This window comes from Pelmatolapia mariae, linkage group LG18 (genome assembly GCF_036321145.2).
Source record: "Pelmatolapia mariae isolate MD_Pm_ZW linkage group LG18, Pm_UMD_F_2, whole genome shotgun sequence".
Classification (NCBI taxonomy): Eukaryota; Metazoa; Chordata; class Actinopteri; order Cichliformes; family Cichlidae; genus Pelmatolapia; species Pelmatolapia mariae.
In genome coordinates this window covers 37,109,272-37,131,777 of record NC_086243.1, presented here as the reverse complement: position 1 = coordinate 37,131,777, position 22,506 = coordinate 37,109,272, and the positions used below count along the sequence as shown (strand labels likewise).

The window sequence follows — 22,506 nt, the reverse complement described above, 5'->3', positions numbered from 1 at the left end:
CCAAAAGAGGCGTCTTTTACTGTCGTACATTTTTTCTTTAAACAGACCATATTTTATAGCTTGTATGTTGTTATCAATTTCAAACCTTACTTTAGTCATTTGCTGTCTGATCTCAACTGTTCTATAACAGGATAACAGTAAATGTTCAAGGGTTTCATCTTCGGCACACCCTGGCATTGGACATTCTTTGGTGGTAACATAACAGCTCCACTGAACCACCGCTCTAACAGGGAGACGTCCAACAGAAATCAACCACACCGTATCTCTCATATTTTCAGAGATTAATTTGTCATAGATATTTTTAACTATTACCGGGTATTGTTCTGCGCCCGTGTCTTTATATTTTATCTGTCCTTCATTATTTTTATTATTAATTATATTATATACTTGTTTAGTGCTTACTTGTGTCCAATTAATGTTAAAGTCTTTCCCCATCCACTCACACTAACTTGCATTAACATCTGTTTAACTTACCAGTATCAAATCACATCTTAGGTGTGATTTCATAGCAGAATTAACACCGTCACTCTCCGTCAATGGTTTGATTGGAATGTTTCCGTGTTTTTTTGTTTGTTTTTTTGTTTTTTTCTCGTTTTTTCTTCTCTCCTTTTCCCCCTCTTGTGTTTATATTGCTCACCCTTGTCCTTGGTTTCTTTCTTTCTTTTTTCTTTCTTTCACTGCTTCGATCACCTGCTTCCACACTCATCCACAAACAACATCCTTTATTTGGACACATACGCACAGCACGATCACGCACAGCCATGCGCTCAACGGCAGCACATTTACATCAGACAGCGCACACAGTCGTATAGGATACACACACTTAAGCCAAACGTACTCATATTAGTAAATACGCACACACATAGTCAGACTCAGGGAGCATCTCGCCACACATTTTTTCTCTCTCCTTCTCTTTATTTACGAACAAGTGATGTATTCTCCCCACCTGTCTAAGCGACACACACAGCGCACACCCCTAGTTATACACACACATCTATGGGTGCACTAAGATTCGTTACATGGAATGTAAATGGAGCAGGCTCCAGAGAAAAGAGGTTAAAAATATTTAACCAACTCAAAAAACTACAGGCAGATGTTGTCCTTTTACAAGAGACCCACAGACCTCTTAGAGGTTCGAATGAACTTAAAACACCTGAGTTTCCTAATGTGTTCTCAGCTTGTTATAATTCTAGACAAAGGGGAGTAGCAATTTTAATCCATAAAAAAATTAATTTCACAGTACTCGATACAGTTATAGATCCAGAGGGCAGATTCTTAATCATTAAACTATCTATACTTGATAAAAAGCTATGTATTGTAAGTGTATATGGTCCAAATGTTGATGATCCCTCATTCTTTCACGGTTTTTTCAGTGCACTCTCTGAACACTTAGATGGCACACTTGTTCTTGGAGGCGACCTCAACCTTGGACTAAATGAAGAAATGGATAGGCTCAATACAGCAGGAACTCAGCGTAATTGGCAGTCCACAAATATAATCAAACAGTATATGAGCGACTTTGGTCTTTGCGATGCATGGCGCTCCCTTCACCCCACCAGTAAGGAATATTCTTTTTTCTCACATGTCCATCACTCCTACTCTCGTCTGGATTATTTTTTGGTCAGCAGCTCACTGCTGAGGGACATTTCAGACACTGAGATTCACCCTATAGCTGTCAGCGATCATGCTCCTGTATCTTTAACACTGATGAACAAGAATAATACTACGCCAAGTAAAAACTGGAGATTTAATACATCACTGCTTAAAGATGAAGACTTTATTAAATATTTTAAAAAAGAGTGGACTTCATATTTAGATTTTAATGACACTCCCGGAACATCAGCTTCTGTTCTATGGGAAGCAGGGAAAGCTGTGTTGAGAGATAAAATCATTTCTTTCTCATCACATAAAAAGAAAAAAGAAAACAAAAATATTCAGGAATTAGAAAAAAAACCTATCAAATCACTAGAAGAAGCCTACGCGTCCCACCAAGATCAGGAAACTTTGAACAAAATACGCAAAACAAAACTAGAATTAAATGAGATAATTGATAAAAAAACAAAATTCTTAGTACAAAGACTACGCTTACAAAATTATGAACATGGTAATAAATCCGGTCAATTTCTAGCAAACCAGCTAAAAATAAATAAAGAAAAAACAACTATATGTGCTGTTCAAGACTCATCTGGGAACACAGTATATGACCCGAAACAAATAAACAACATTTTCAGGGATTTCTATAAAACGTTGTGTTCACCACAAATAAACCCATCAGACACCCTGTATCACCAGGGTGCAGGGGAGGCATCCCCCCCCCCCGTCCCCTTCTGGCCACCTGTGCCTCAATTTTATTCCACAACTTAGACATCCACATTCCTCACACTCTCATAACACACACATATATATAGGGCCTTGAGGGTGACCACGTTAAGGGCGTCCAGTGGACGGTCTGAGTATTCAACCCTACCTCTGGCGCCGGTGCCCACCTCTCAATTTTAAATCCATGTAGACATTGAGGGTTCTCGGGAGGGGCCGTGCTAACACCTGCTGCTCTCTGGCAGCAGCACCATGCCCTCCCTTGTTTTAAATGCACTTTAGAACAACACGCAGCAACACTACACATGAGCGGGAGGAGGGAGGTATGGGGTCTTCACACACCCCCGTTCTCTACTAGCCATCGGGGCGGGGGGCTGGGAGGAGGTGTTGGCTGTCCGATTGGCCTCCCTGCTGCCGCGGAGCCTGGGGCGGTCTGCTTGCCTCCACCCCGGGGGGAAGGGTAACATCTCTTGGGTCTGGGTGCCGTTTCCCCCTCTGGGGGCGAGGGTACCTGGACCCAGGGTATAGCGTATGTTTGGGGAGTGTGATTGTGTTTACATGTCCATGTATGTCTATCCTTACGTTGGGTGAGTGCTGAGTGTTTGTATATGTGTGCATGAGGGTGGGAATGCATGTTTGTGTCTGTGTGTGCCTGTTTGTCTGTGTTTATATGTCAGGTCAGGTCTTAGACTCCACCTCCCTGGGAACACCCAGGCCCTCCAAAGTGTGGAGGCCTATCTCCCCTCACCACACTCCCTGCCGGTAACTGATGCACTCAGGGGTCGGTGCATTGGTGGTTCTTGGTGTCCGGGGCTGGGGGCTCAGGTATACACCAGCTCACTCCCGGTGGCTACTTAGGGGGGCCTGGTGCCTGTCGCTCGGTCAGGCCTCTTCCGGGGCAAAGGGGGCCCTCGGGCCTCCGGCCTCGGGGCCTGCGGCTCGGTTCACTCTGGCACAGCTGGCTGCCGGCAGAGCCAGCGGGCACGCCGGTGCAGCCCCCTCTGGCTTCTGCTCCGTGGCTACTGGGTGACCCCTCGTCTGGGGATCTCCTCAGCCCTTCCCAGGAGGGTGGCACAGATGCCCCTCCGGTGGTCCTCCTTGGGCTCTCGCACTCTGGGGCCTCTGGATGTCTGGAGCCTGGATCTCCTCCATGCCTGCTTCATGCCCTGGGGGACGGGGCTATGGCCCTCTACACCCTCTAGCAGACCGTTACATGGAGAAACCTTTTGTATACAAGCGCGCTGATCCACACGGGTGTGCACACGGGTGTTCACTGTTCGTAGACATAAACTACACCTTTCTTAGCTGCTACTTCAAAGCACATTGTGCGCTGTCTGTCCTGCGTGCTGCACAACAACATTCAATATTTAGTATTTACTGCTGTTCACACTTAGCTAGATTAACGTGATGGTGTTGTGTTTAGTATGTTGCTTTGTTTTTTTTTTGTTGCTTGTTTTCTATTCTTTTTCTCTCAACAGGTGATCCAGGAGATTTTTTTTCTCTCTTTGTCTTTGTAAGTGCCCTTTCTCACTGTCCCTCTTCCCTTCTGTTTTTCTTTTCCTTCCTCTCTTTCTTTCTCCCTTTCCTATCCCCCAGTCATGTCTGTCCCATCTGTAACAACTGAAAATAAAATAAATAATAACAACAAAGGTTGATCAAATGGACCAATACGGCAATGCCATGATGATCCATTTGGCAAAATAAATCCATTTGGTATCCTTGTTGGTCTTCAGACAACAATTCTGACGGCTAAAGATCCAAATGGGACAGACAAAAAAACAAAAAACAAAACAAAAAACAAATAAACCCATCTAAAAAGGAAATTGATCAGTTTTTGGACAACATAACTCTTCCAAAATTATTAGACTCTCAAGCAATGGCATTGGATTCGCCACTGACACCAGGTGAACTCCAGGAAGTCCTGATAAGTATGCCCAATAATAAGGCTCCAGGTCCAGACGGCTTTCCTGCAGAATTCTACAAAGAATTCTGGACGATTCTAGCACCAGTTTTTTACAGAACGTTGTTGGAAATCAAAGAAAATGGTAGACTACCACCAAATATGAACTCTGCAAATATCAGTCTCTTACTAAAACCAGGCAAAGACCCTGTATATCCCTCAAGCTATCGTCCAATATCCCTTATAAATGTAGACCTTAAAATAATCTGCAAAGCTCTCTCAAAGAGACTAGAGAAAATAACCCCCCTCTTAATTCATCCTGACCAAACTGGTTTCATAAAAGGTAGACACTCATCAACTAATACACGTAGATTACTTAATTTGATAGACTACTCATACAGTAAAAACCTTGAAACTACAATATTTTCTTTAGATGCAGAAAAAGCGTTTGACAGATTTAACTGGAAATCTGGCTAGGTGGAAAAGTCTACCCATATCACTCATGGGAAGGGTTGCCGCTATAAAAATGATAGTATTATCAAAAATAAATTATTTATTCTCAATGATCCCAACTAAACCGCCACAAGATTGGTTCAGATCTCTAGATTCATATATGTCCAAATTCCTTTGGAAAAATAAGCCCCCACGTATAAGCTTAAAAACACTACAAAAGACCAAGGATAAAGGAGGATTAGAACTAATTAACTTTCAGCACTACTTCTTAGCCAACAGGCTTCAGTTCATCTCAGGATGGCTAAAACATACCCTCTTAGATGAACCTTGGCTAGATGTAGAACAAGCACTTTGCAATAATCTAGAGATTTCAGATCTACCATTTATCAGCTCAAACATCCAACGACATGAATGCTTCAAAAGCGTCAACATTAGCTCCTCTCTGACAGCATGGTGGGAGTTTCTAAAATTGACAGAGTCTTCATTAATCCCATGCAAACGTACACCTATCTGGAACAACCCTGACATATTACAAAACAATAATATGATAAACTTTTCAGATTGGTGTCACAATCTGAAAGCAGGGACTCAAGTGCAGAGCAGGTTGACGTCTCAGAACACCGTTTATTTACACACCAGTGCGATAATATATACAGTGACGGGGAAAAATCCAGGGTTCCAAGGGATTAGGGGAAGGCTCTCTCACGCTCGCTCACGTCCTCACATCCAACTCACACACGTTCATACCGCGGGGAGGTCACAGGTCCGGGAAGGTAAACTGGAACAAGAAAGGGAAAAATCACTCACAAGTCACGAAGGTAGGGCGTAAAGGTATAAGACCACGGGAGCTGGGAAGAAAGACTAACGTCAGTAGCACAATCATCCAGCGATGAGAGGATCTGTGGCCCAGCCTCAAATAGTCGGGTAATCAGCTGATCGCCAACAGGTGTGTGAGCCAAGGGCGGGAGCCAGCCGTGAGCTCCGCCCAGGCAGAGAGGTAGGGGAGAGAGAGAGAGAAAGCAAAAACACAAGTGTAGCCTTGTGAGGCCGGCTGGGCAGGCACGGGGACCATGACAATTGGAGTGGTAAAGGAATCAAATACTTAGAACATATATTAGAGGGAGCAGAATTTATTTCATTTGACAGACTAGTTACACAATATGGGATCAACAAGAAAAGATTTTTAGAATATCAACAAATTAAATCCATAGTAAAAAAGAAATTTAAACCGGGTCAAGTTGAACTACAAACACCACCAAGTGTGGTTCAATTTCTTACTCTTAAAACCCCCAAATTACTATCCAAAATATACAGAATGCTTTCTAAAACAGATGAATCAATATCACTTCCTATTGCAAAATGGGAAGCGGATTTATCAGTTAACTTAGACCAAAACTTCTGGTCTCAGATTTGCTTAAAAACCTTTCATCTAATTAGAAATCCCAGTCTTCAATTAATTCAATACAAAATACTACATAGAGTGCACTATACAGGTCATCGGATGTTCAAGATGGGCTTTACGTCTACCAACAACTGCTCACACTGCCAAACCAATTCACCGGACAATTATATCCACGCTCTTTGGTTCTGTCCACCAGTTCAGAAGTTTTGGCGCGAGATATGTGAAGACTTATCGAAGTGTCTGAAATGTAACATTCCAACTTCTCCTTTAGTGTGTTTGTTGGGCAGCTTAGATAATGTCACTTCAGAAAAGAATATAGCCCATATGGTTTTCACTGCCCTATGCATAGCCAAGAAAACAGTCCTCATGAACTGGAAAAATAAAAATAATCTTAATTCTAACCAGTATAGAAATTATCTATTAGATTACATTAGTCTTGATACAGCCTCTGCCACCACATCAGATCAATTGCTCTGGGCTCCTTTGATCAGCTCCATCACCTAGTGGGGGTGGGGGGTCATAGTTTGGTCCCGCCTTCACTGTTGTGATTGGTGTGGGGGTAGGGACAAGCTTAGGGCGTCGGGGGGTTCCCCAGGAGCATCTTCCTTGGGGGGCTCAACCCGCGGTAGCGGTCATGGCCTATTAAGGGCTCTGTTGGCTCTTAGGTGACGGTTTCCTCGTGGCTGCGTGCAGCGGGGCTAGGGGAGGGTCTGTGCTGACGGACGTGGGTTACTGACCTGGTAGCCTGGCTGCCCCTGGGTGGGTCCGGGACGGGCGTGAGGTTCTGGGGGCGCTCCGTCTCTGGGCTGGGGCCCTGGCCGGGCCTCGGGGGCTTGGGTCCTGGTTGGTGTGTTGCCGGGGTTGTGGGCGGGTGGGTGTCTGGGGGCCCAGCCCTGGCGCAGGGTGCCGCCAGTGCATCGAGCCACCTGGGGGGCTCTTCAACTGGTGGGGGAGGTTGTCACATCTTGCAGGAGCTTTCCTCTCCTCAGGAATTCTCTCTGCAGGAGGGGGAGATATAGGAGAGGTGGAGGAAGATCTCAGCCTGGGCGTCTATTGTCTTGTGTAGTCTGGAAGATGAGTGGATGACGGGGTGGGTGCAGTTTTCTCTGTGGTGGGGTCAGGTGGACTGTCCCGGGCTCTGTGGGGCCGGGCGGCGCTGCTGCACTGGGCCCCGGTCCGGATGGGCCTGGGCCCCCTTTCCCTGGCGGGTTGCGGAGTATGGGGGTGCCTACTGGGGTCAGCGGGGGAGCTGGCCCCAGGGAGTGGTCACTTGCCCCTCCCTTCCTTCCCTCCCCATCTCCAGCTGCCTCCCTCTTCCCGCTCCACCACAATCACCCACACATGCAGGGCCTTGGGGTAGGGGTGTGTCACCAGGGTGCAGAGGAGGCATCCCCCACCTCTGTCCCCTTCTGGCTGCCTCTGCCTCAATTTTATCTCACAACTTAGACATTCACATTACTCACACTCTCATTACACATACATATAGGATCTTGGGGGTGGGCACGCTACACGGACCCCAAATTACCATCAGGGTGTACACCTCACCCCTGGCGTCGTTGCCCACCTCTCAATTTTAAATACACGTAGACATTGAGGGCTATCAGGAGGGGCTATGCACTTACCTGCTGCTCTCTGGCAGGTAGCTCCATGCCCTCCTGGGTTTTAAATGCACCTTAGAACACACATACATCAACACTACATATGAGCGGGTGGAGGGAGGTTTGGAGTCTTCTCACACCCCCGGTCTCTGCGGCCTGTTGGAGCGGGGGGGGGCTAGGAGGAGGAGGAGGCCGTCCGACTGGGGTCTGGAATGTGGGGCCTCCCTGCTGCTGCGGAGTCGGGGCGGTCTGCTTCTCCCCACCGCAGGGAAAAGGGTAACACCACCTGGGTCTGGGTGCAGTTTCCCCCTCCAGGGGCAAGGGTACCTAGACCCGGTTCTTAGAGTACCCTTGGGGAGTGTGATTGTGTGTACAGCGTCTCTCTATGTCTGTCTCCACGTTGGTTGAGTGTGGAGTAATTGCATATGAGAGCATGAGGGTGGGAATAGATGTTTGTATCTGTGTGTGCCTGTATGTCTGTGTCTATATGTCAGGTTGGGTATCAGACGCCACCTCTCTGGGGACATCTCAGGCCCTCCAAGGTATGGAGGCCTATCTCCCCCCACCACTTCCCCTGCCAGTGGCAGACGCCCTCAGACATCGGTGCGTTGGTGGTTCTTTGTGTCCGGGGATGGGCGCCCAGGTACCCACTGGCTCACTCCTTGGTGGCTGCTTGTCGGGGCCTGGAGCCTGGGGCTCGCTCGGGCCACTTCGGGGGTGGGGTGCCCTCGGCCTCTCGGCCTGGGGCTCGGTCACTCAGGCACAGCTGGCTGCCGGCGGAGCTCACGGGCACGTCACTGCAACCCCCCCTGGCTTCTGCTCCGCGGCTGCTGAGTGACCCCTCATCTGGGACTCTCCTCAGCTCTTTCTGGGACAGTGGCGCGGCTGCCCCTCTGTTGGTCTTCCTTGGTCTCTTGTGTTCTGGGGGCCTCTGGATGTCTGGAGTTTTGATCTCCTCCATACCTGCTTCATGCCCTGGAGGATGGGACTGTGGCCCCCCACACCCTCTAGCAGATCATTACATTAAGGAACCTTTTAAATACAAGCGCGCTCATGCTCACAGGTGTACACACAGGTGATCACACACACAAACTACACCCTTTTTGGCTCCTACCTCAAAGCACACTGTGCGCTGTCGATCTTACGTGCTGCACAATAATGTTTAATATTAAGTATTTAGTGTTATATTCCCATATATCATCGTGATGTTGTTTATTCTATTGCTCTCGTTTTCTTCTGCTTGTTTTCTTTTTTCTTTCTCAACAGGTGATCCAGGTGATTGATATATGTATTTTCTGTCTGCTTATTTTGTTGTTTTTGTTTTTTGCCCTTTATCACCGTCCCTCTTCCCCGCTGTTTTTCTTTCCCTCTTTCTTTCTCCCCTTTCTTTTCCCCAGTCAAGTCTGTCCTGTATTTAGCAAGTGAAAATAAAATAAAATAAACAATAAAAGGTGAATCAAATAGACCATTACAGCAAGGCTGGGATGGTCCATTTGGTAAAGTAAATCCGTTGGTTCTTTGCCTTTAGACAATAATTCTGATGGCAAAAGAGCCAAACGGGACAGGCAAAAAAAAAGAAAAAAAGAAAAAAAAAGGAGTGACAGAGAGAGAGAGCAGAAAAAGAGAGAGAGAGAGAGTTTTGAGATGTGAGAGATTTGTGACGTTTAGCGTGTTTGGAGTGTGTAGTTAGTGTGTTGTCTTGTGTAGTTAGTGTGTAGTGTTGTGGGCAGTTTTGTGTTGTGTGTCAGAACAATGAGGCGACTGCTGTCTCCAGGTAGAAACAGGAGTGATACACCTGCTGCTGTCAGACCTGCAGGTATCAGGCTGTGATGTTCTCCTTTATAGTGGACAGAAATATTTGGAGTGGCACAAATAATTTGTGTGGCATCTTATTGAAGAACAGCTGATTGTTCTGTAAATAGTTTGAAATGGTTATTTAAGGTAAATGGATGCAAATAACTTTGTTGTTTGCAAAACTTGTGCTTATGTTTTTAAACTTGACAATTTATATTTGCATTTAAAGTTATGAAATATGATTCATTAAACATGTTTGTGGTTGTTACAGTAAAATTATAACTTTTTCTACTCTGATTTTATGTTTTCTGTCTGATTTTAGATCAATTGTGTTAATACAGTATGTCAACATGAAAACATAACTGTAAATTCAGACACGTGAGGTTGTGCTGAAAAGAATGATACCAAACAAGGCAAAGCAAATAGTTTTTAAAGGTGAAATGTGGAGGAAACATAGTGAAAAATGGCCAATTCTACCCTGGACCCCAGAGGGTTCAAAATGCTTTTAAAGTAATGCAATAGTTACTTTTCAAGTAATTAAATACTTTTAGAATCTTGTAACTCAGTTACTGACTCAGTTACTTTTTTAAAGAAGTAACTAGTAACTATAATTAATTACTTTTTCAAAGTAACTTGCCCAACACTGCTCATTAAGTAGCAACAGGTTTGGAAAATAGTTGTAAACGGTGAAAGTGAAGGAAGTCTGGGAGAGTTTAAACAGGAAGGACATAAACCATTAATGAAACAATTAGAAAACAAATGGTGCAGATGATGTACGGAGCAACCTTTCAGCTGCGCACTTTGGCTTCTGGTGTGTGACCAGCTGAAGGGCTCAGCTGTGTACCTGCAAAGTGGAGCAACATTACCAGGAGTCCAGGCCTGCCTAGGACACCACAAGATGAAGGCAGTAATGGAGATGAGCAGCGAGGACAGTAGGAGCTTCTCGGTGGGTGGATGTGGAGGATGGAGCGTACAGATGTCCCACGCAGGCAGACCGCAGAGATCACACGGGGCCCAGTAAGTGCAGTGGCTGTGGTAGTGGAGGAGGAGCGCCGCTGCAGTCCCAGTCACGTCAACACGTGTACTCAATACGCCAAACTGTCAGCGGCTGCTCCACTAATAGCACGGGCATGTGACATCATCACCTCCTGACCCCATACCTGAGGCTTTCATGGCAGTTTCAGGAGCGTTTAATCAAATTGTTCTGTCAGCTGTGTCCTCACATTCAAACAATACACTGACTGCAAAACCCAAGAGGCCATCGGCGTCAGGTAGAAGCTGCTGCCCACTGCTGCTCACGCGCTCTCAGCTCATGGTGTCAGAGCTGTCCTCGGCCGCCGGCCAGTGATGCAGGCCACATGAAGGATCTCGGTCCAGGAGCACAGAGGTCGTCTCTGAGAAGCGCTAACGTCAGCTGCGTCTATTGAGGAGGGCCATGAGGCAGCTGACAGCCAACCGACTGACCAGCCTCATACATGTGTGGCCAAGTGAACGGACACTGCACATAAAAAGGTTTAAGAAGAGGTGATTGTGTTTTTAACTGTTTGCCTGTCTACCAGAGGTTTGTTTGTCATGATGACGACTAGACCTCGTGTTCTGGGGGTAAACTGTCCCTTTAAGAGCCGCTTTGAGCCAGAGCACGCATGTACTCCAGTTTGTGTCACGCACTGCGCTGGAGCGACAGCACTGGAGAGTTAGAGGCTGCAAAAGTAGGCGTGGCTATCCACACGTGAGGTTAATGTGCTGGAAAAGTGTAACACACTGCTGTGTTTAGCCTAGGGAGCTAAGTTTGTGATGGGATGACTCCGTGTTCATGATGTTTTCTGTAGAGCTCTGAACATGCCATGGTGCCATGGTCACGTGCTGTGAGCGGGTTGGTGTAAGTAATGCACTTTACTGTCAGTTAAAATGTGAATTGTTGGATGTAAACAATGTGCTTATTTGTTTTTGCTCTCTTTTTGTGTATTTGTTTCTTGACAGGTCACTACTGTTGTCTATACCAAGGGTGTAGATTTGGTTTTGGCATTGGTGGGGACGGATGATTCAACCACCGAACCCTGCCCTGTTTCTTTTTCTGTTTTTTCCTTTTTGTCTTTGCTTCTTGATTAAAAAAGAGGAGAAATATACTCGCCTACATATGCTATTCTACATGCTTTTAAACCATTTAAAATTACAATTCATAGTTTTATATGTGAATTATATAATGTTAAATTACTATTAAACAAATGACTAAGTATTTTAGACTTTAGTTTACTTCAGCCAGCATCTCTGACACATTAGCACTAAGGGAACACTGAATGACCTGGTGGATTTTGTCCATAAAACTACTCATCTAAGATTACCACAAAGTAAAAGATCTCTCAGCAAAATTATGCAACATTTTAGGCACTATTGCCCCGATCAAATCAGTGAGCTGGGATTTCTTATTCTAAACATGAACTACTGTTGCAGCAACAGACATGGACTACTGGTGCCCCACACAACAACTCAATGTCCACTATGTGAAGGAGCCAAACACATGCCTTCTCCTCTTGTTAATCTATAGCACCAAATCATAAGTCAGTCACCTGTGACCTCGCCTCTTCACCTCTGAGCTACAACATGGCAGAGCTGCCTCTGTCACCTGATAAACAACAGTGAGACATTCCACATATATGCAGTCACACATGTGCTTCAAATACAGTCATGAACCAACAAGTCATCATCCAATTTCACCTGTGATCTTGTATCACTGTTACTCTCTGAGCTTTGTGTTGGTTCTTCTGTCACCTGACAAATAGGACATACATGACAATAAGAATAAAATGTGGAGCTGCTTCAATGTTTCTGTCAGTTTGTGCAGATCTTGACTCATCAGTAATGTTTGTAGGGTGAGTGCATTTTTAAAACAATTTGTGCAAACTGCACTACAAGGTGGAATATTTGCAAAATCATGACAACCTCATGATATATTGTCTCAAATATGAATATGTCAGTGCCATTAAGATGAAATTATTGTCACCAACATTTTAATGTTAGACATATAACTTTAACAGCGTCTGTAAACTAATATCCTGGCTTGCTCGAGGCTCCGTTTTCTCTGACAGTTTCAATCAAAATTAGAAATGTTACTCTGAGACTGAGATAACTAACAGTGCTGCCTGTTGTGCAGTTAGTTTCCAAAACACGTTATTCATGGTTACATACAATTTTAGACTGATGTGGGCCAAAGCCTAGCATAGCCTGTAACGTTATTATGACGGACACATTTTATGAGTTAACTTGGCTTTAAGTGACTTACAGGTTTCTTTGAAAAATACTTTCTTATATCGAGGTTCTTCCTTTTTGCTGCCGTCCTCCTCTCCTTGCAGCGCAGGCTCGCCGCTGCTAAAACTAAACAGAGCTCCCTGAAAGGCACAGCCAATCACATTGGCCATATTTGTCACATGATGTAGGACTCCAGTAGAGAACGTAATTTAACTCTTTCTGCACCGCTGGTTGAATGAGACGTTGGTTGAATGATCGGGTTTGTTTTTCTTTACTCGAAGAGATCAAATTATTGGTGGGGACATGTCCCTTCCGTCCATGCCAAATCTACGCCCTTGGTCTATACTGACTGAGTTTAATATGTACATATGATATTTACTGCTGTCTCAGATCCTGAAAGACCGTTTTAGGCTGAGCCCGTGGAAAAGTTCAACTTTTTCACTCAAAACTGACAGCGCCGTCATGTTGGTAGGTTACTCTCACATTCTTTTCAAGCTTCTGTGAAACTTTATTGGCACAGCAGCTGTTTTCCAGTTTTGCTCAGTCACACTGCGTTTGCTCCCATGCTGCCAGTCTGTGTTCAGACTGGATCTGACGCTCTGCAGCCAGCGCACCCGTCCATGTTTGTGGTTGGGCAGATGGTGAAAGCCCCTCCCTTTTCATTAACCAGCTTGATGTACCGGCTCCTAACTGCCACTGCTGGGATAAGTGAATCCAAATTAAGGCATAGCTAGCCTGGGTTTGTTGAGTTCCCTCGTAGTCCGGGGCTCTCGTCTGTCTGAAAGACTTGAATTGAAACCAATTCAAGTCCAAGCTGCGTTTGGAAAGCTGGCTCCGAGTGGATTTCCCAAAACCTCCCAAAATTCAAATGTGTGCACCAAATTCCTGATTTTACTGTTTCAGATGTCCGGTCTGCAACTATTAGTGCAAAGAAAACAAACAGCTTACAGAAACCACTCAATCCCGACGTTGCCATGACGTCTGTGTGTTGATGCCACAGTCGCTCATTTCATGACGTGACCCTCGTTTGGATGTTTTTCCACATTAAAGCATTTATCGTGCGTTACTCATATCTGCCTCATATCTCTCACACAGGAAACAGTGTGTGGTGTTAAATCTCCATATTTAGACTGTGATACAGGGGTTCCTCAAGGATCTGTTCTTGGGCCCTTATTGTTCTCTCTTTTTATCAATAACTTACCTGAAGTCTGTCCAAATGTATTTCCTCAAACGTATGCGGATGATGCAGTTATATATACACAAGCCAAAAGTGTCCAGCAGGTGGCAAAAGATCTTACAGTTGCTTTAGCTACATAGCTGGCTGGAGGACTCATGCCTAATGTTGAACACCTCAAAAACTGTCTGCATGTTTAACGCCCCTTAAACTTGAAGCAGTCAAACATATTCCTGGATGGAGTAGAGCTTGAATTAGCTCCAGAATTTAATATAGTGCGTTTTGAAAAATACATACAGACAGTTTTTGAGGTGTTCAACATTAGGCATGAGTCCTCCAGCCAGCTATGCATTAATGCTAAAGCAGCTGTAAGATCTTTTGCCACCTGCTGGACACTATTTGCTTGCGTATATATAACTGCATCATCCGCATACATTTGAGCAAATATATTTGGACAGACTTCAGGTAAGTTATTGATAAAAAGAGAGAACAATAAGGGCCCAAGAACAGATCCTTGAGGAACCCCTGTATCACAGTCTAAATATGGAGATTTAACCCCGTCCAACACCACACACTGTTTCCTGTGTGAGAGATATGAGGCAAACCACTGAAGAGCCTGACTGGAGATATTAAACTGAGTCAATCTGGACAACAATATATGATGGTTTACAGAGTTGAAAGCCTTCTTCAGATCTAAAAATACAGCTCCAACACAGGGACTCTTGTCCAGCAAGCTCTTCAAGTTCTCCACTAACATACACAGGGCAGTATCTGTGGAGTGATGTGCCCGAAACCCAAACTGCAATGGATGTAATGAGGGTTGGGTGTTTTCTAGGTGAGCAGTGAGGAGTTTAACCACCCACTTCTCAGCTATTTTAGATACGACCGGGAGTATGCTTATGGGGCGATAATTAGCCATGTCAGTCTTCACACCTGCTTTGAAAATTGGTGTAACTGCAGCAATTTTCCAATCTGTTGGAACAATGGAGTGTTCGAAAGACATATTCAAAACATGAGTGGTTGGACGTACAAGCAAATCCATATGTTCCTTTAGGAAATTTGTGTTAATACCATATACATCAAGTGCTTTTGATTGTTTTAAACCTGTAATTAGTTTGGCAACTTCAGTGTCTGAAATATGAGTGATGGTGAACAAATTTTGACCAACATCATTCACATTATCAGAGCATACGACTGAGTCAAAGCGCTGACTGATCTCCTTAACAGATGAAATAAAGAAAGTGTTTAAGCTACTGGCAATAGATAGAGGCTCTCTAACAATAGAGTTATTTACATAAAGTTCAATTGTATTTTTACTTTTGTTTGAATGACGGCCAAGTAATTTATTTAGGTGTTGCCAGATAATTTTACCATTACCTTTGGCTCTTTCAATTATATTTATAAAAAAATTTGCTTTGGCCTGTCTCAAACTTCTTGTTACTTTGTTCCGCATTGAAGTAAATCTCTGTCTATCCAGAGTTAGACCTGTTTTCAGGAACTGTTTTAGTAATTGATCTCTTGTTTTCATTAAATTCTTGCACTCTTTGTTTAACCAGGGCAAATTAGATGCTGTCTTTATTTTTTGTCGACCTCTAATGGAGTATGTTGATATAACATCCTCGACAATGTCAGTGAAGTGACTGCTGCAGAATTGTGGATCATCACTACACAATAAAGGCTCCCAGTTAACTGATGCTAATGCTTCTGCTACATTTTGTCGCTGACTTCTTGATATAAATTCATAAAAGGATCTCCTATTAGATGAACTATGAAAGTGATTCTTAACCCGTGATTTTATAAGTTTTCTAGAAAATAATATAAAATTGTGGTCTGAAATACCAGTGATAAAATTATAAGATTTAATAATTCGCTTGGGCTTATTACTGAAGACCAGATCTATTTTAGTTTTAGAGTGTCTCGTTATTCTTGTGGGTTGTTCAATGTGTTGAGTAAAGTTCAAAGTCTCCATTATGTCCTTAAGTGTTTTTCTGTCCTTTCCACAGTCCCAGTTGACATTAAAATCTCCCATTACAATTATTTCATTAGACTTATTATTTATAGTATGATATTTAAGTAATGTCTGTAGTTGTTCATAAAAAATATTCTTTGCGGAAGGAGGGCGATATAAACAGATCAACGTAAATGACATTTCTGGGGAAAGAGTGATTTTAACAGAAATATGTTCTATTTCGACATCTATTGGTGAACTAAGTAAAGAGCAATCCAGGTGTTTTTTTACATACACAAGTATTCCTCCTCCTCTTGCTCCAATTCTATCCCTTCTGAATACTGTGTACTCTGGAAAGACAACCGCAGACTCAGGAGAAGAACTTGTGAGCCAAGATTCAGAGATACCCAAAATAGAAATATTGGTATTGCTTAGAATATGTTCCAGTTGCTCATGCTTTGGTAACATACTGCGAATGATAATGTGTCCACATAGAAGCCCCTTTGGTTTATTTTTAGTGTCCCAGATTACTTTAGCCTGATTAAATGTCTTGCAGATCTTTGTTCCTCTGTAACTTTTAATAGCAGGATTTCTTGTCCTTTTGTTGACAGTGCTGTGAGCATTTAATGATGAGAAACCCTTTACCGGAGACTGTAGTTTGGGTACAGCAGGTGGAGGCCCAGGCAGCCGAGATGGGGGCCCAGGCAGCCGAGGTGGAGGCCCACGCAGCCGAGGTGGAGGTCCGAGCAGCTGAAGTGGAAGCCCAGGCAGCTGAGGTGTAGGCCCAGGCAGCCAAGATTGAAACCCAGGCAGCTGAGGTGGAGACCCAGGCAGCTGAGGTGGAGACCCAGGCAGCTGAGGTGGAGACCCAGGCAGCTGAGGTGTAGGCCCAGGCAGCTGAGGTGGAGACCCAGGCAGCCAAGATTGAAACCCAGGCAGCTGAGGCAGAGACCCAGGCAGCTGAGGTGTAGGCCCAGGCAGCTGAGGTGGAGGCCCAGGCAGCTGAGGTGGAGACCCAGGCAGCTGAGGTGGAGACCCAGGCAGCTGAGGTGTAGGCCCAGGCAGCTGAGGTGGAGACCCAGGCAGCCGAGATTGAAACCCAGGCAGCTGAGGTGGAGACCCAGGCAGCTGAGGTGGAGGCCCAGGCAGCTGAGGTGGAGACCCAGGTAGCTGAGGTGGAGGCCCAGGCAGCTGAGGTGGAAGCCCAGGCAACTGAGGTGTAGGCCCAGGCAGCCAAGATTGAAACCCAGGCAGCTGAGGTGGAGGCCCAGGCAACCGAGGTGGAAACCCAGGCAGCTGAGATGGAGGCCCAGGCAGCTGAGGTGTAGGCCCAGGCAGCTGAGGTGTAGGCCCAGGCAGCTGAGGTGGAGGCCCAGGCAGCTGAGGTGTAGGCCCAGGCAGCCAAGATTGAAACCCAGGCAGCTGAGGTGGAGGCCCAGGCAGCTGAGGCAGAAACCCAGGCAACTGAGGTGGAGGCCCAAGCAGCTGAGGTGGTAACCCAAACAGCAGAAGTGGAGGCCCGGACAACAGGGGCGTAAACACTATTAGCTGCAGGTGTAGCCTTACTAACTGGGACGGTGGTTGGAGCACAGTTAGTTGAGGTGGAAAGCAATGCAGAGATAGCTGTGCCCATAGGCTAACTAGGCTAATTAGTTGTAGCCAGTCCAAATCACTGATTTGAATTAGGTCCAGGATTTAGTTCTATATCACCAGCCAAAAGTAGCATCATAACAATTTTCAGAATCTCCAGCGACAGTTGTGGTATATTTGATTGTTCATGTTTACCTGGGGGTGGTCTAGCATAACCAAAATCCAAGAATCTTGTGAACAAAAGATGTTGACTCCATTTGGCTGGGAAAGTGGTGTAATTATCCAGCTTTCTTGGACATGTCGAACTCCACAGAAGATAAAAATGTATAAAAACAAAAAGACAAGTTGATGTCAAGATCCAGGGGTTTTTAGATGGTTTTTTAGGTGGGTTTTTTGGCAAAAGCACAGGACCTGCCAAGCTGTGTGTCTGCACCCTAGCAGCCATCCTGTGTGTGTGTGTGTGTGTGTGTGTGTGTGTGTGTGTGTGTGTTACGAGGCGTGCTGTCAGCAGCGGCGGCGTGCAGCCCTCATTATTCTGTCGACACGCCTTGTACGGTAACCCAGCCTGTGTGAGTGTGTGCGTGGCTCGGCGCCAAGCGTAAGGCGCCACTTTACGAGCACGATGATCTCACCTCGACCCTCCTCTGAACACTGTGTGCATTCAGCAGCGTGTGCAGCTGTGAATGGAGGGCTTGTCTCAGAGACGCTGGGGTGGTGGCAGCAGATGCATGCTTGTTATACTCGAGCTGTGACTTTATTCTGGAGGTCATCTCCAGCCTTACCGCCAGCTGCGAGCCAGCCGACGGCAGCGTGGATGTTGATGAGCAGCTCGGTTAACAAGACGCAACATGTGAGCGGAGCAGCGCGGTTGTACTGGGAAGATTTTCCCTCTGATTGTGTTTCTCAGAGTTTTTGTGCACAGCAGAGATCTGATCACACTGTGTTTGACACCACAGACTTACAGAAGACACTTTTTCTTTCTTTCTATCCTTATGCTGAGGCTCCACTGCAGCAGCTTAATAACAGAATAGAATAAATGCAAAGCTGAGCGTAGCTCTGCAGGGCTCACAGATCAGTCAGCACAGACCAGTCCTTGTACCCCATCATTTTCACGACCTCTGACCTATGAACCATTCAAGCGTACCAAACGTTTCTAACTCTGAACCAGTGTGGAGCAAAAAACTCATTTTAACCGTTGTTACCAGCAGCCTGTCACACAAGGACACAGTTTGACATCAGATAGAATTAATGTACCAACAGGATGTTGCCCAGAAAGCACCTGTCAGAGTGGCGTGCAGCGTGTCCTTTAGAGAGCTGCAGAAAGCCGCTGAAAACTGAAGCAGAGGAACAGGATCTGAAAGACCCCACGCAGGAGCCGAGAGACCATCTGGACCTTCAGCGGATCATTTGCTGAAGCCTTGTCAGAGTTGTCTCAGTGAAAGGGTTAGGCTGTCAGGAAGCCATTCTTAATGGAGGATGAGGTCTAAAAACCACAGAAGAGCTGGACTGAAGGTCAGAGGAACAGGTCTGATGGAGCGATGGATCCACATCATGGTCAGTGTGTACGAGGAGGTCAGGAGGAGGAGTCTGCAGCCATGCTCTGTCATGGTTTCAGCTGCAGGTCAGTCGGTGGTGTTTGATCAGAGTCTGATCCACCATGCAGGAACATCTGGAAACATCAGCTTCATGTTTCAGCATGACAGCAATCCAAACAAACTGCCAGTGCATTAAAACCTGGATAGAAACACACAGGGGAACTCTATCAGCATGGCTGAAGCAGAGTGGGATCATCCTGACGGGAAGCCCTTCAGGAAGCCTGGAGAACTGTTCCTGCAGATCCTCACAGAGCTGACAGAGAGCTGAAGCTGCTCACAGCCAAGCTCGTTAGAACTGTACAAACTCTGCTTTTGGCCTTTTCTCCTGAATTCACATGCATGTCTGCGCATGTTTCCACTGTCTGAGTGAGCGTTTGAGTGGGAGCTGCTGTTTATAGGAAGCTGCAGTCAGAGAAGGCTTGGTTGGAGAGGTGGAAGTGTCAGCGCGATGCAGGAGAACATCGCGCAGCACGCCGGCTTCATTTTCACGACTGATCAAATCCCAGTTCGTGCACGGCGGGCCGTGCTGCCGGCTCTGCTTTTGAAAACGTTTTTAGAGCTTACATAGAAATAAAACACCTGGTTTTTATGTGTGACGTGGATGTAGGCTTTCAGTCACTCTCACTGCCGCTTTGTCAGATACATCTGTGAAACTGCTCATTGGCCAATCACACGGCAGCACCTCTGCACGTGTGGGCACGTGGAGACGGCCTGCTGTGAGACCAGGATGATGAAGAACGCTGGTTTAAGTGAGCGTGAAGGCTGATCTCTCTGAAGTTTACAGGAAAAAGGAGAAATACTGCAATATTATCAGTCCTGTAAATGCTTTTTTACATAACCACTAAAATAAAGTTTACACCTCTTTAAAGATCAATAAGAAATGCTGACAGCAGTGGAGAAAGCTTTTATTACCACATTTCACTGAGAGAATAAATATCAAATGAAAGTGAAAACCAATAATGGAGTGGGCCTGTACAGATAAACACTGCCACAAGTTTGTCATCAGGTGACTTAATATGCTATAATCATCATCAGTGTTCCAAATATCGGCTGGCGAGTGGCCGTCACAGCTGCAGTTCCTTTGATGACCAGCAGGCGATGACCTGAAGCGAACGTCAGCGAACGTCAGCGAACGCCAGCGCTGCAGCGTGGATGGAAAACTGAGGCCGAGCCAGCTGAGCACAGGCTCCTCTGTGTCAGCGAGGGTGGAAACACTGGAAACACTCCGTTTACTGTGACGCTTTCATTTTAGAAATGTGCTCTTTTCCACACACAATGCTGCTTTCTTTAAACGCAGTCCTGCAGACACAGACGTGCTGCAGGGCCTGAAGGCCACAGCAGCACATACATATGAGTTATACATGAGCAGATCTGACCTTCGACCCCCTCAGTACGAAGGCGCCGCCTGTGAAACCGGCAGCGCTGCAGTCATTCTCTCTTTGATGGAGCCGTTAGACTCGTGTCTAAATCATCACATTGTGTCTGCCATTTGCTCCTTGGTGGACATGTTTACCTTAAAGCGGGCACTAGTAGTGGGTTAATATTCTCATCACTGTAGTAAGAAGATTATTTCCATCTGCTTTCATTTCTATTTGCATGTCTGGCTGAGTTCTGGGACCTCTGAGAGCAGTCGAAGCTCCCTACAAAAACAAGGAGGAGCTATGGTGGAGGTGGGTTGCAAAGCAGCTTGCAGGTGCACAGGTACATTTGTTTTTGTCATTTTTGTCTTTAAGCCAACAGTGAAGATGCAGAGCAGGTTTAGCTGTCACTGGGATGGAGACGCCACAGAGGACAGAGAGGGCTCCTCTGGATTGTTGATGGTAGTCACATGACTGACCCGAGGCAAAAACCGAAAAAATTTCATTGAAGAAAATGTCTGACTTCAGCAAAGTTCTCACTGAAATGACTCAAAGCTTTGTTTGTTTGAAGGTTTCCAGTTGTGTGTGAGTCCGACTGTGGTCGCTCCATCAGTGGATGCAGGAAGGTTTTCACTCTTTATGAAGCTGGAGCAGGTGGAGGTCCACAAAACAGCAGCGCTCCCATTCAGGTAAAAGGGTGAAGACGACGATGATGATGCACAGGTGAACCTCACAGAGGAACAAAGTGTCTGTCTGCTGATGGCAGCGGTCATGTGACTCAGATTCCCAGCAGGATTCCAGAGAACAGAGAGTCCTGGAGGATGCTGATGGCCGAGCCCGTGGCGTTATCCACAAACACCGACACGTACTCTCCTGCCTGCACGCACGCACGCACGCACGCACACACACACACACACACACACACAATTAATACAGACAAATATATAAAAGCTTCTGTTTTAAAAATAAATGACCAAACAGTGACAGTGAGTGAAAGCATCAGTGCTGATGTCAGCATTGTGCAGCTTCAGTTTGTCCTGTGAATCCATTCGTGTTGCAGCACATTCGAGCCTTTGTTCAGGTAATACCTGCAGCCTGCTCACCTGCAGGATCAGTGAAACCTCTCAGTACCACATGCAGGTGGAACACTGACATGCTCACAGCCTGCTACTCTGACTCCAGCCTGGTGAGTGACATGCCGAGGATCCCGGGATCACGTGCTGGGATTCTGTGCTTCCTCTTGCTGATACGTTCTCTGTTTACACAGCGTTTTTTAACTCCAGCTCTAAAAGCTGCTCGGGGAGGTTTAGGACTGACGAGCTTGGAGCCAGATCCATCTCACCTGCGTGTAGGAGCACAGACCCCGGAGCACGCCGTGTGCATGAATGACGCACGCCACTGTTTCTAGTGAAGCGCCACTAACAGAATGAAAACAGGTTTGCTCTGTATTTACATCTGGAGCATCTCCAGCTGTGCACCAGAGGCATTAATGTGCAGCTGCAATAAGACACACCTGGACTATAACATCAAGTCTTGTCTGGATTTTAGGACTCGGAGTGTTTCACATGCTCTGACGTGCTGAGTCGTGCAGAAATCCTGCTCGTGTTTTACTTGTTGCTCGAGGTTTCATGTGGTCATTAAATAATCCAGGTGATCTGACAGTGTGACATGATTTGGAGGCGGGGACTGGACATCGTCCATCTTTTTATGTAGGATTCTTAGAGTAGTGCATCCTCCCGTCACATAATGTCTCTGTTAAAGGTGTTGTATTATAAACGCCTGGCTGTGCTGTTCTGTGTTGTGTGTTTTGGTGTAGGGCCACCCTCTGATGCTGTCCTACCTGCAGGTACAGCGTTCCTGTCAGCAACATGCTGAACGTTCCCCCGGCAGCTGCCACGCCCATCACCGACTCCACAGAGCTAACACGCACAAGAAACAGCAAAAAACATCCAATCAGTGCCATGGGCGGGGCTAACATCGCCAGTCGTGTGTGCAGTAAATGATTTTATAATGAAATAATAACAGCTGTCAGAGGGCGGGTACTCACAGGTTGCTCTGGCAGAGCGACTCGATGCAGATGGCTGCTTTCACGCTGTCTCTGAGTCGCACCTGCACTCTGTCACCAGACTCTG

General features: G+C 45.9%; 1 protein-coding gene across 1 annotated transcript in view; it reads right to left on the bottom strand.

Moving 5' to 3' along the window:
- Window positions 1-19,897: 19,897 nt before the first annotated feature.
- The window catches only part of si:ch1073-184j22.1 (erythroferrone), a 10,374-nt gene continuing 7,765 nt past the window's right edge, over window positions 19,898-22,506 (bottom strand). The window contains exons 6-8 of the mRNA XM_063461275.1: window positions 22,422-22,503; window positions 22,215-22,293; window positions 19,898-21,251 (exon numbers count right to left, since the gene is read on the bottom strand). Of these exons, the coding sequence (XP_063317345.1) occupies window positions 21,153-21,251; window positions 22,215-22,293; window positions 22,422-22,503 (260 nt within the window). The 3' untranslated portion in view covers window positions 19,898-21,152. The remainder of the gene's footprint in view (window positions 21,252-22,214; window positions 22,294-22,421; window positions 22,504-22,506) is intronic.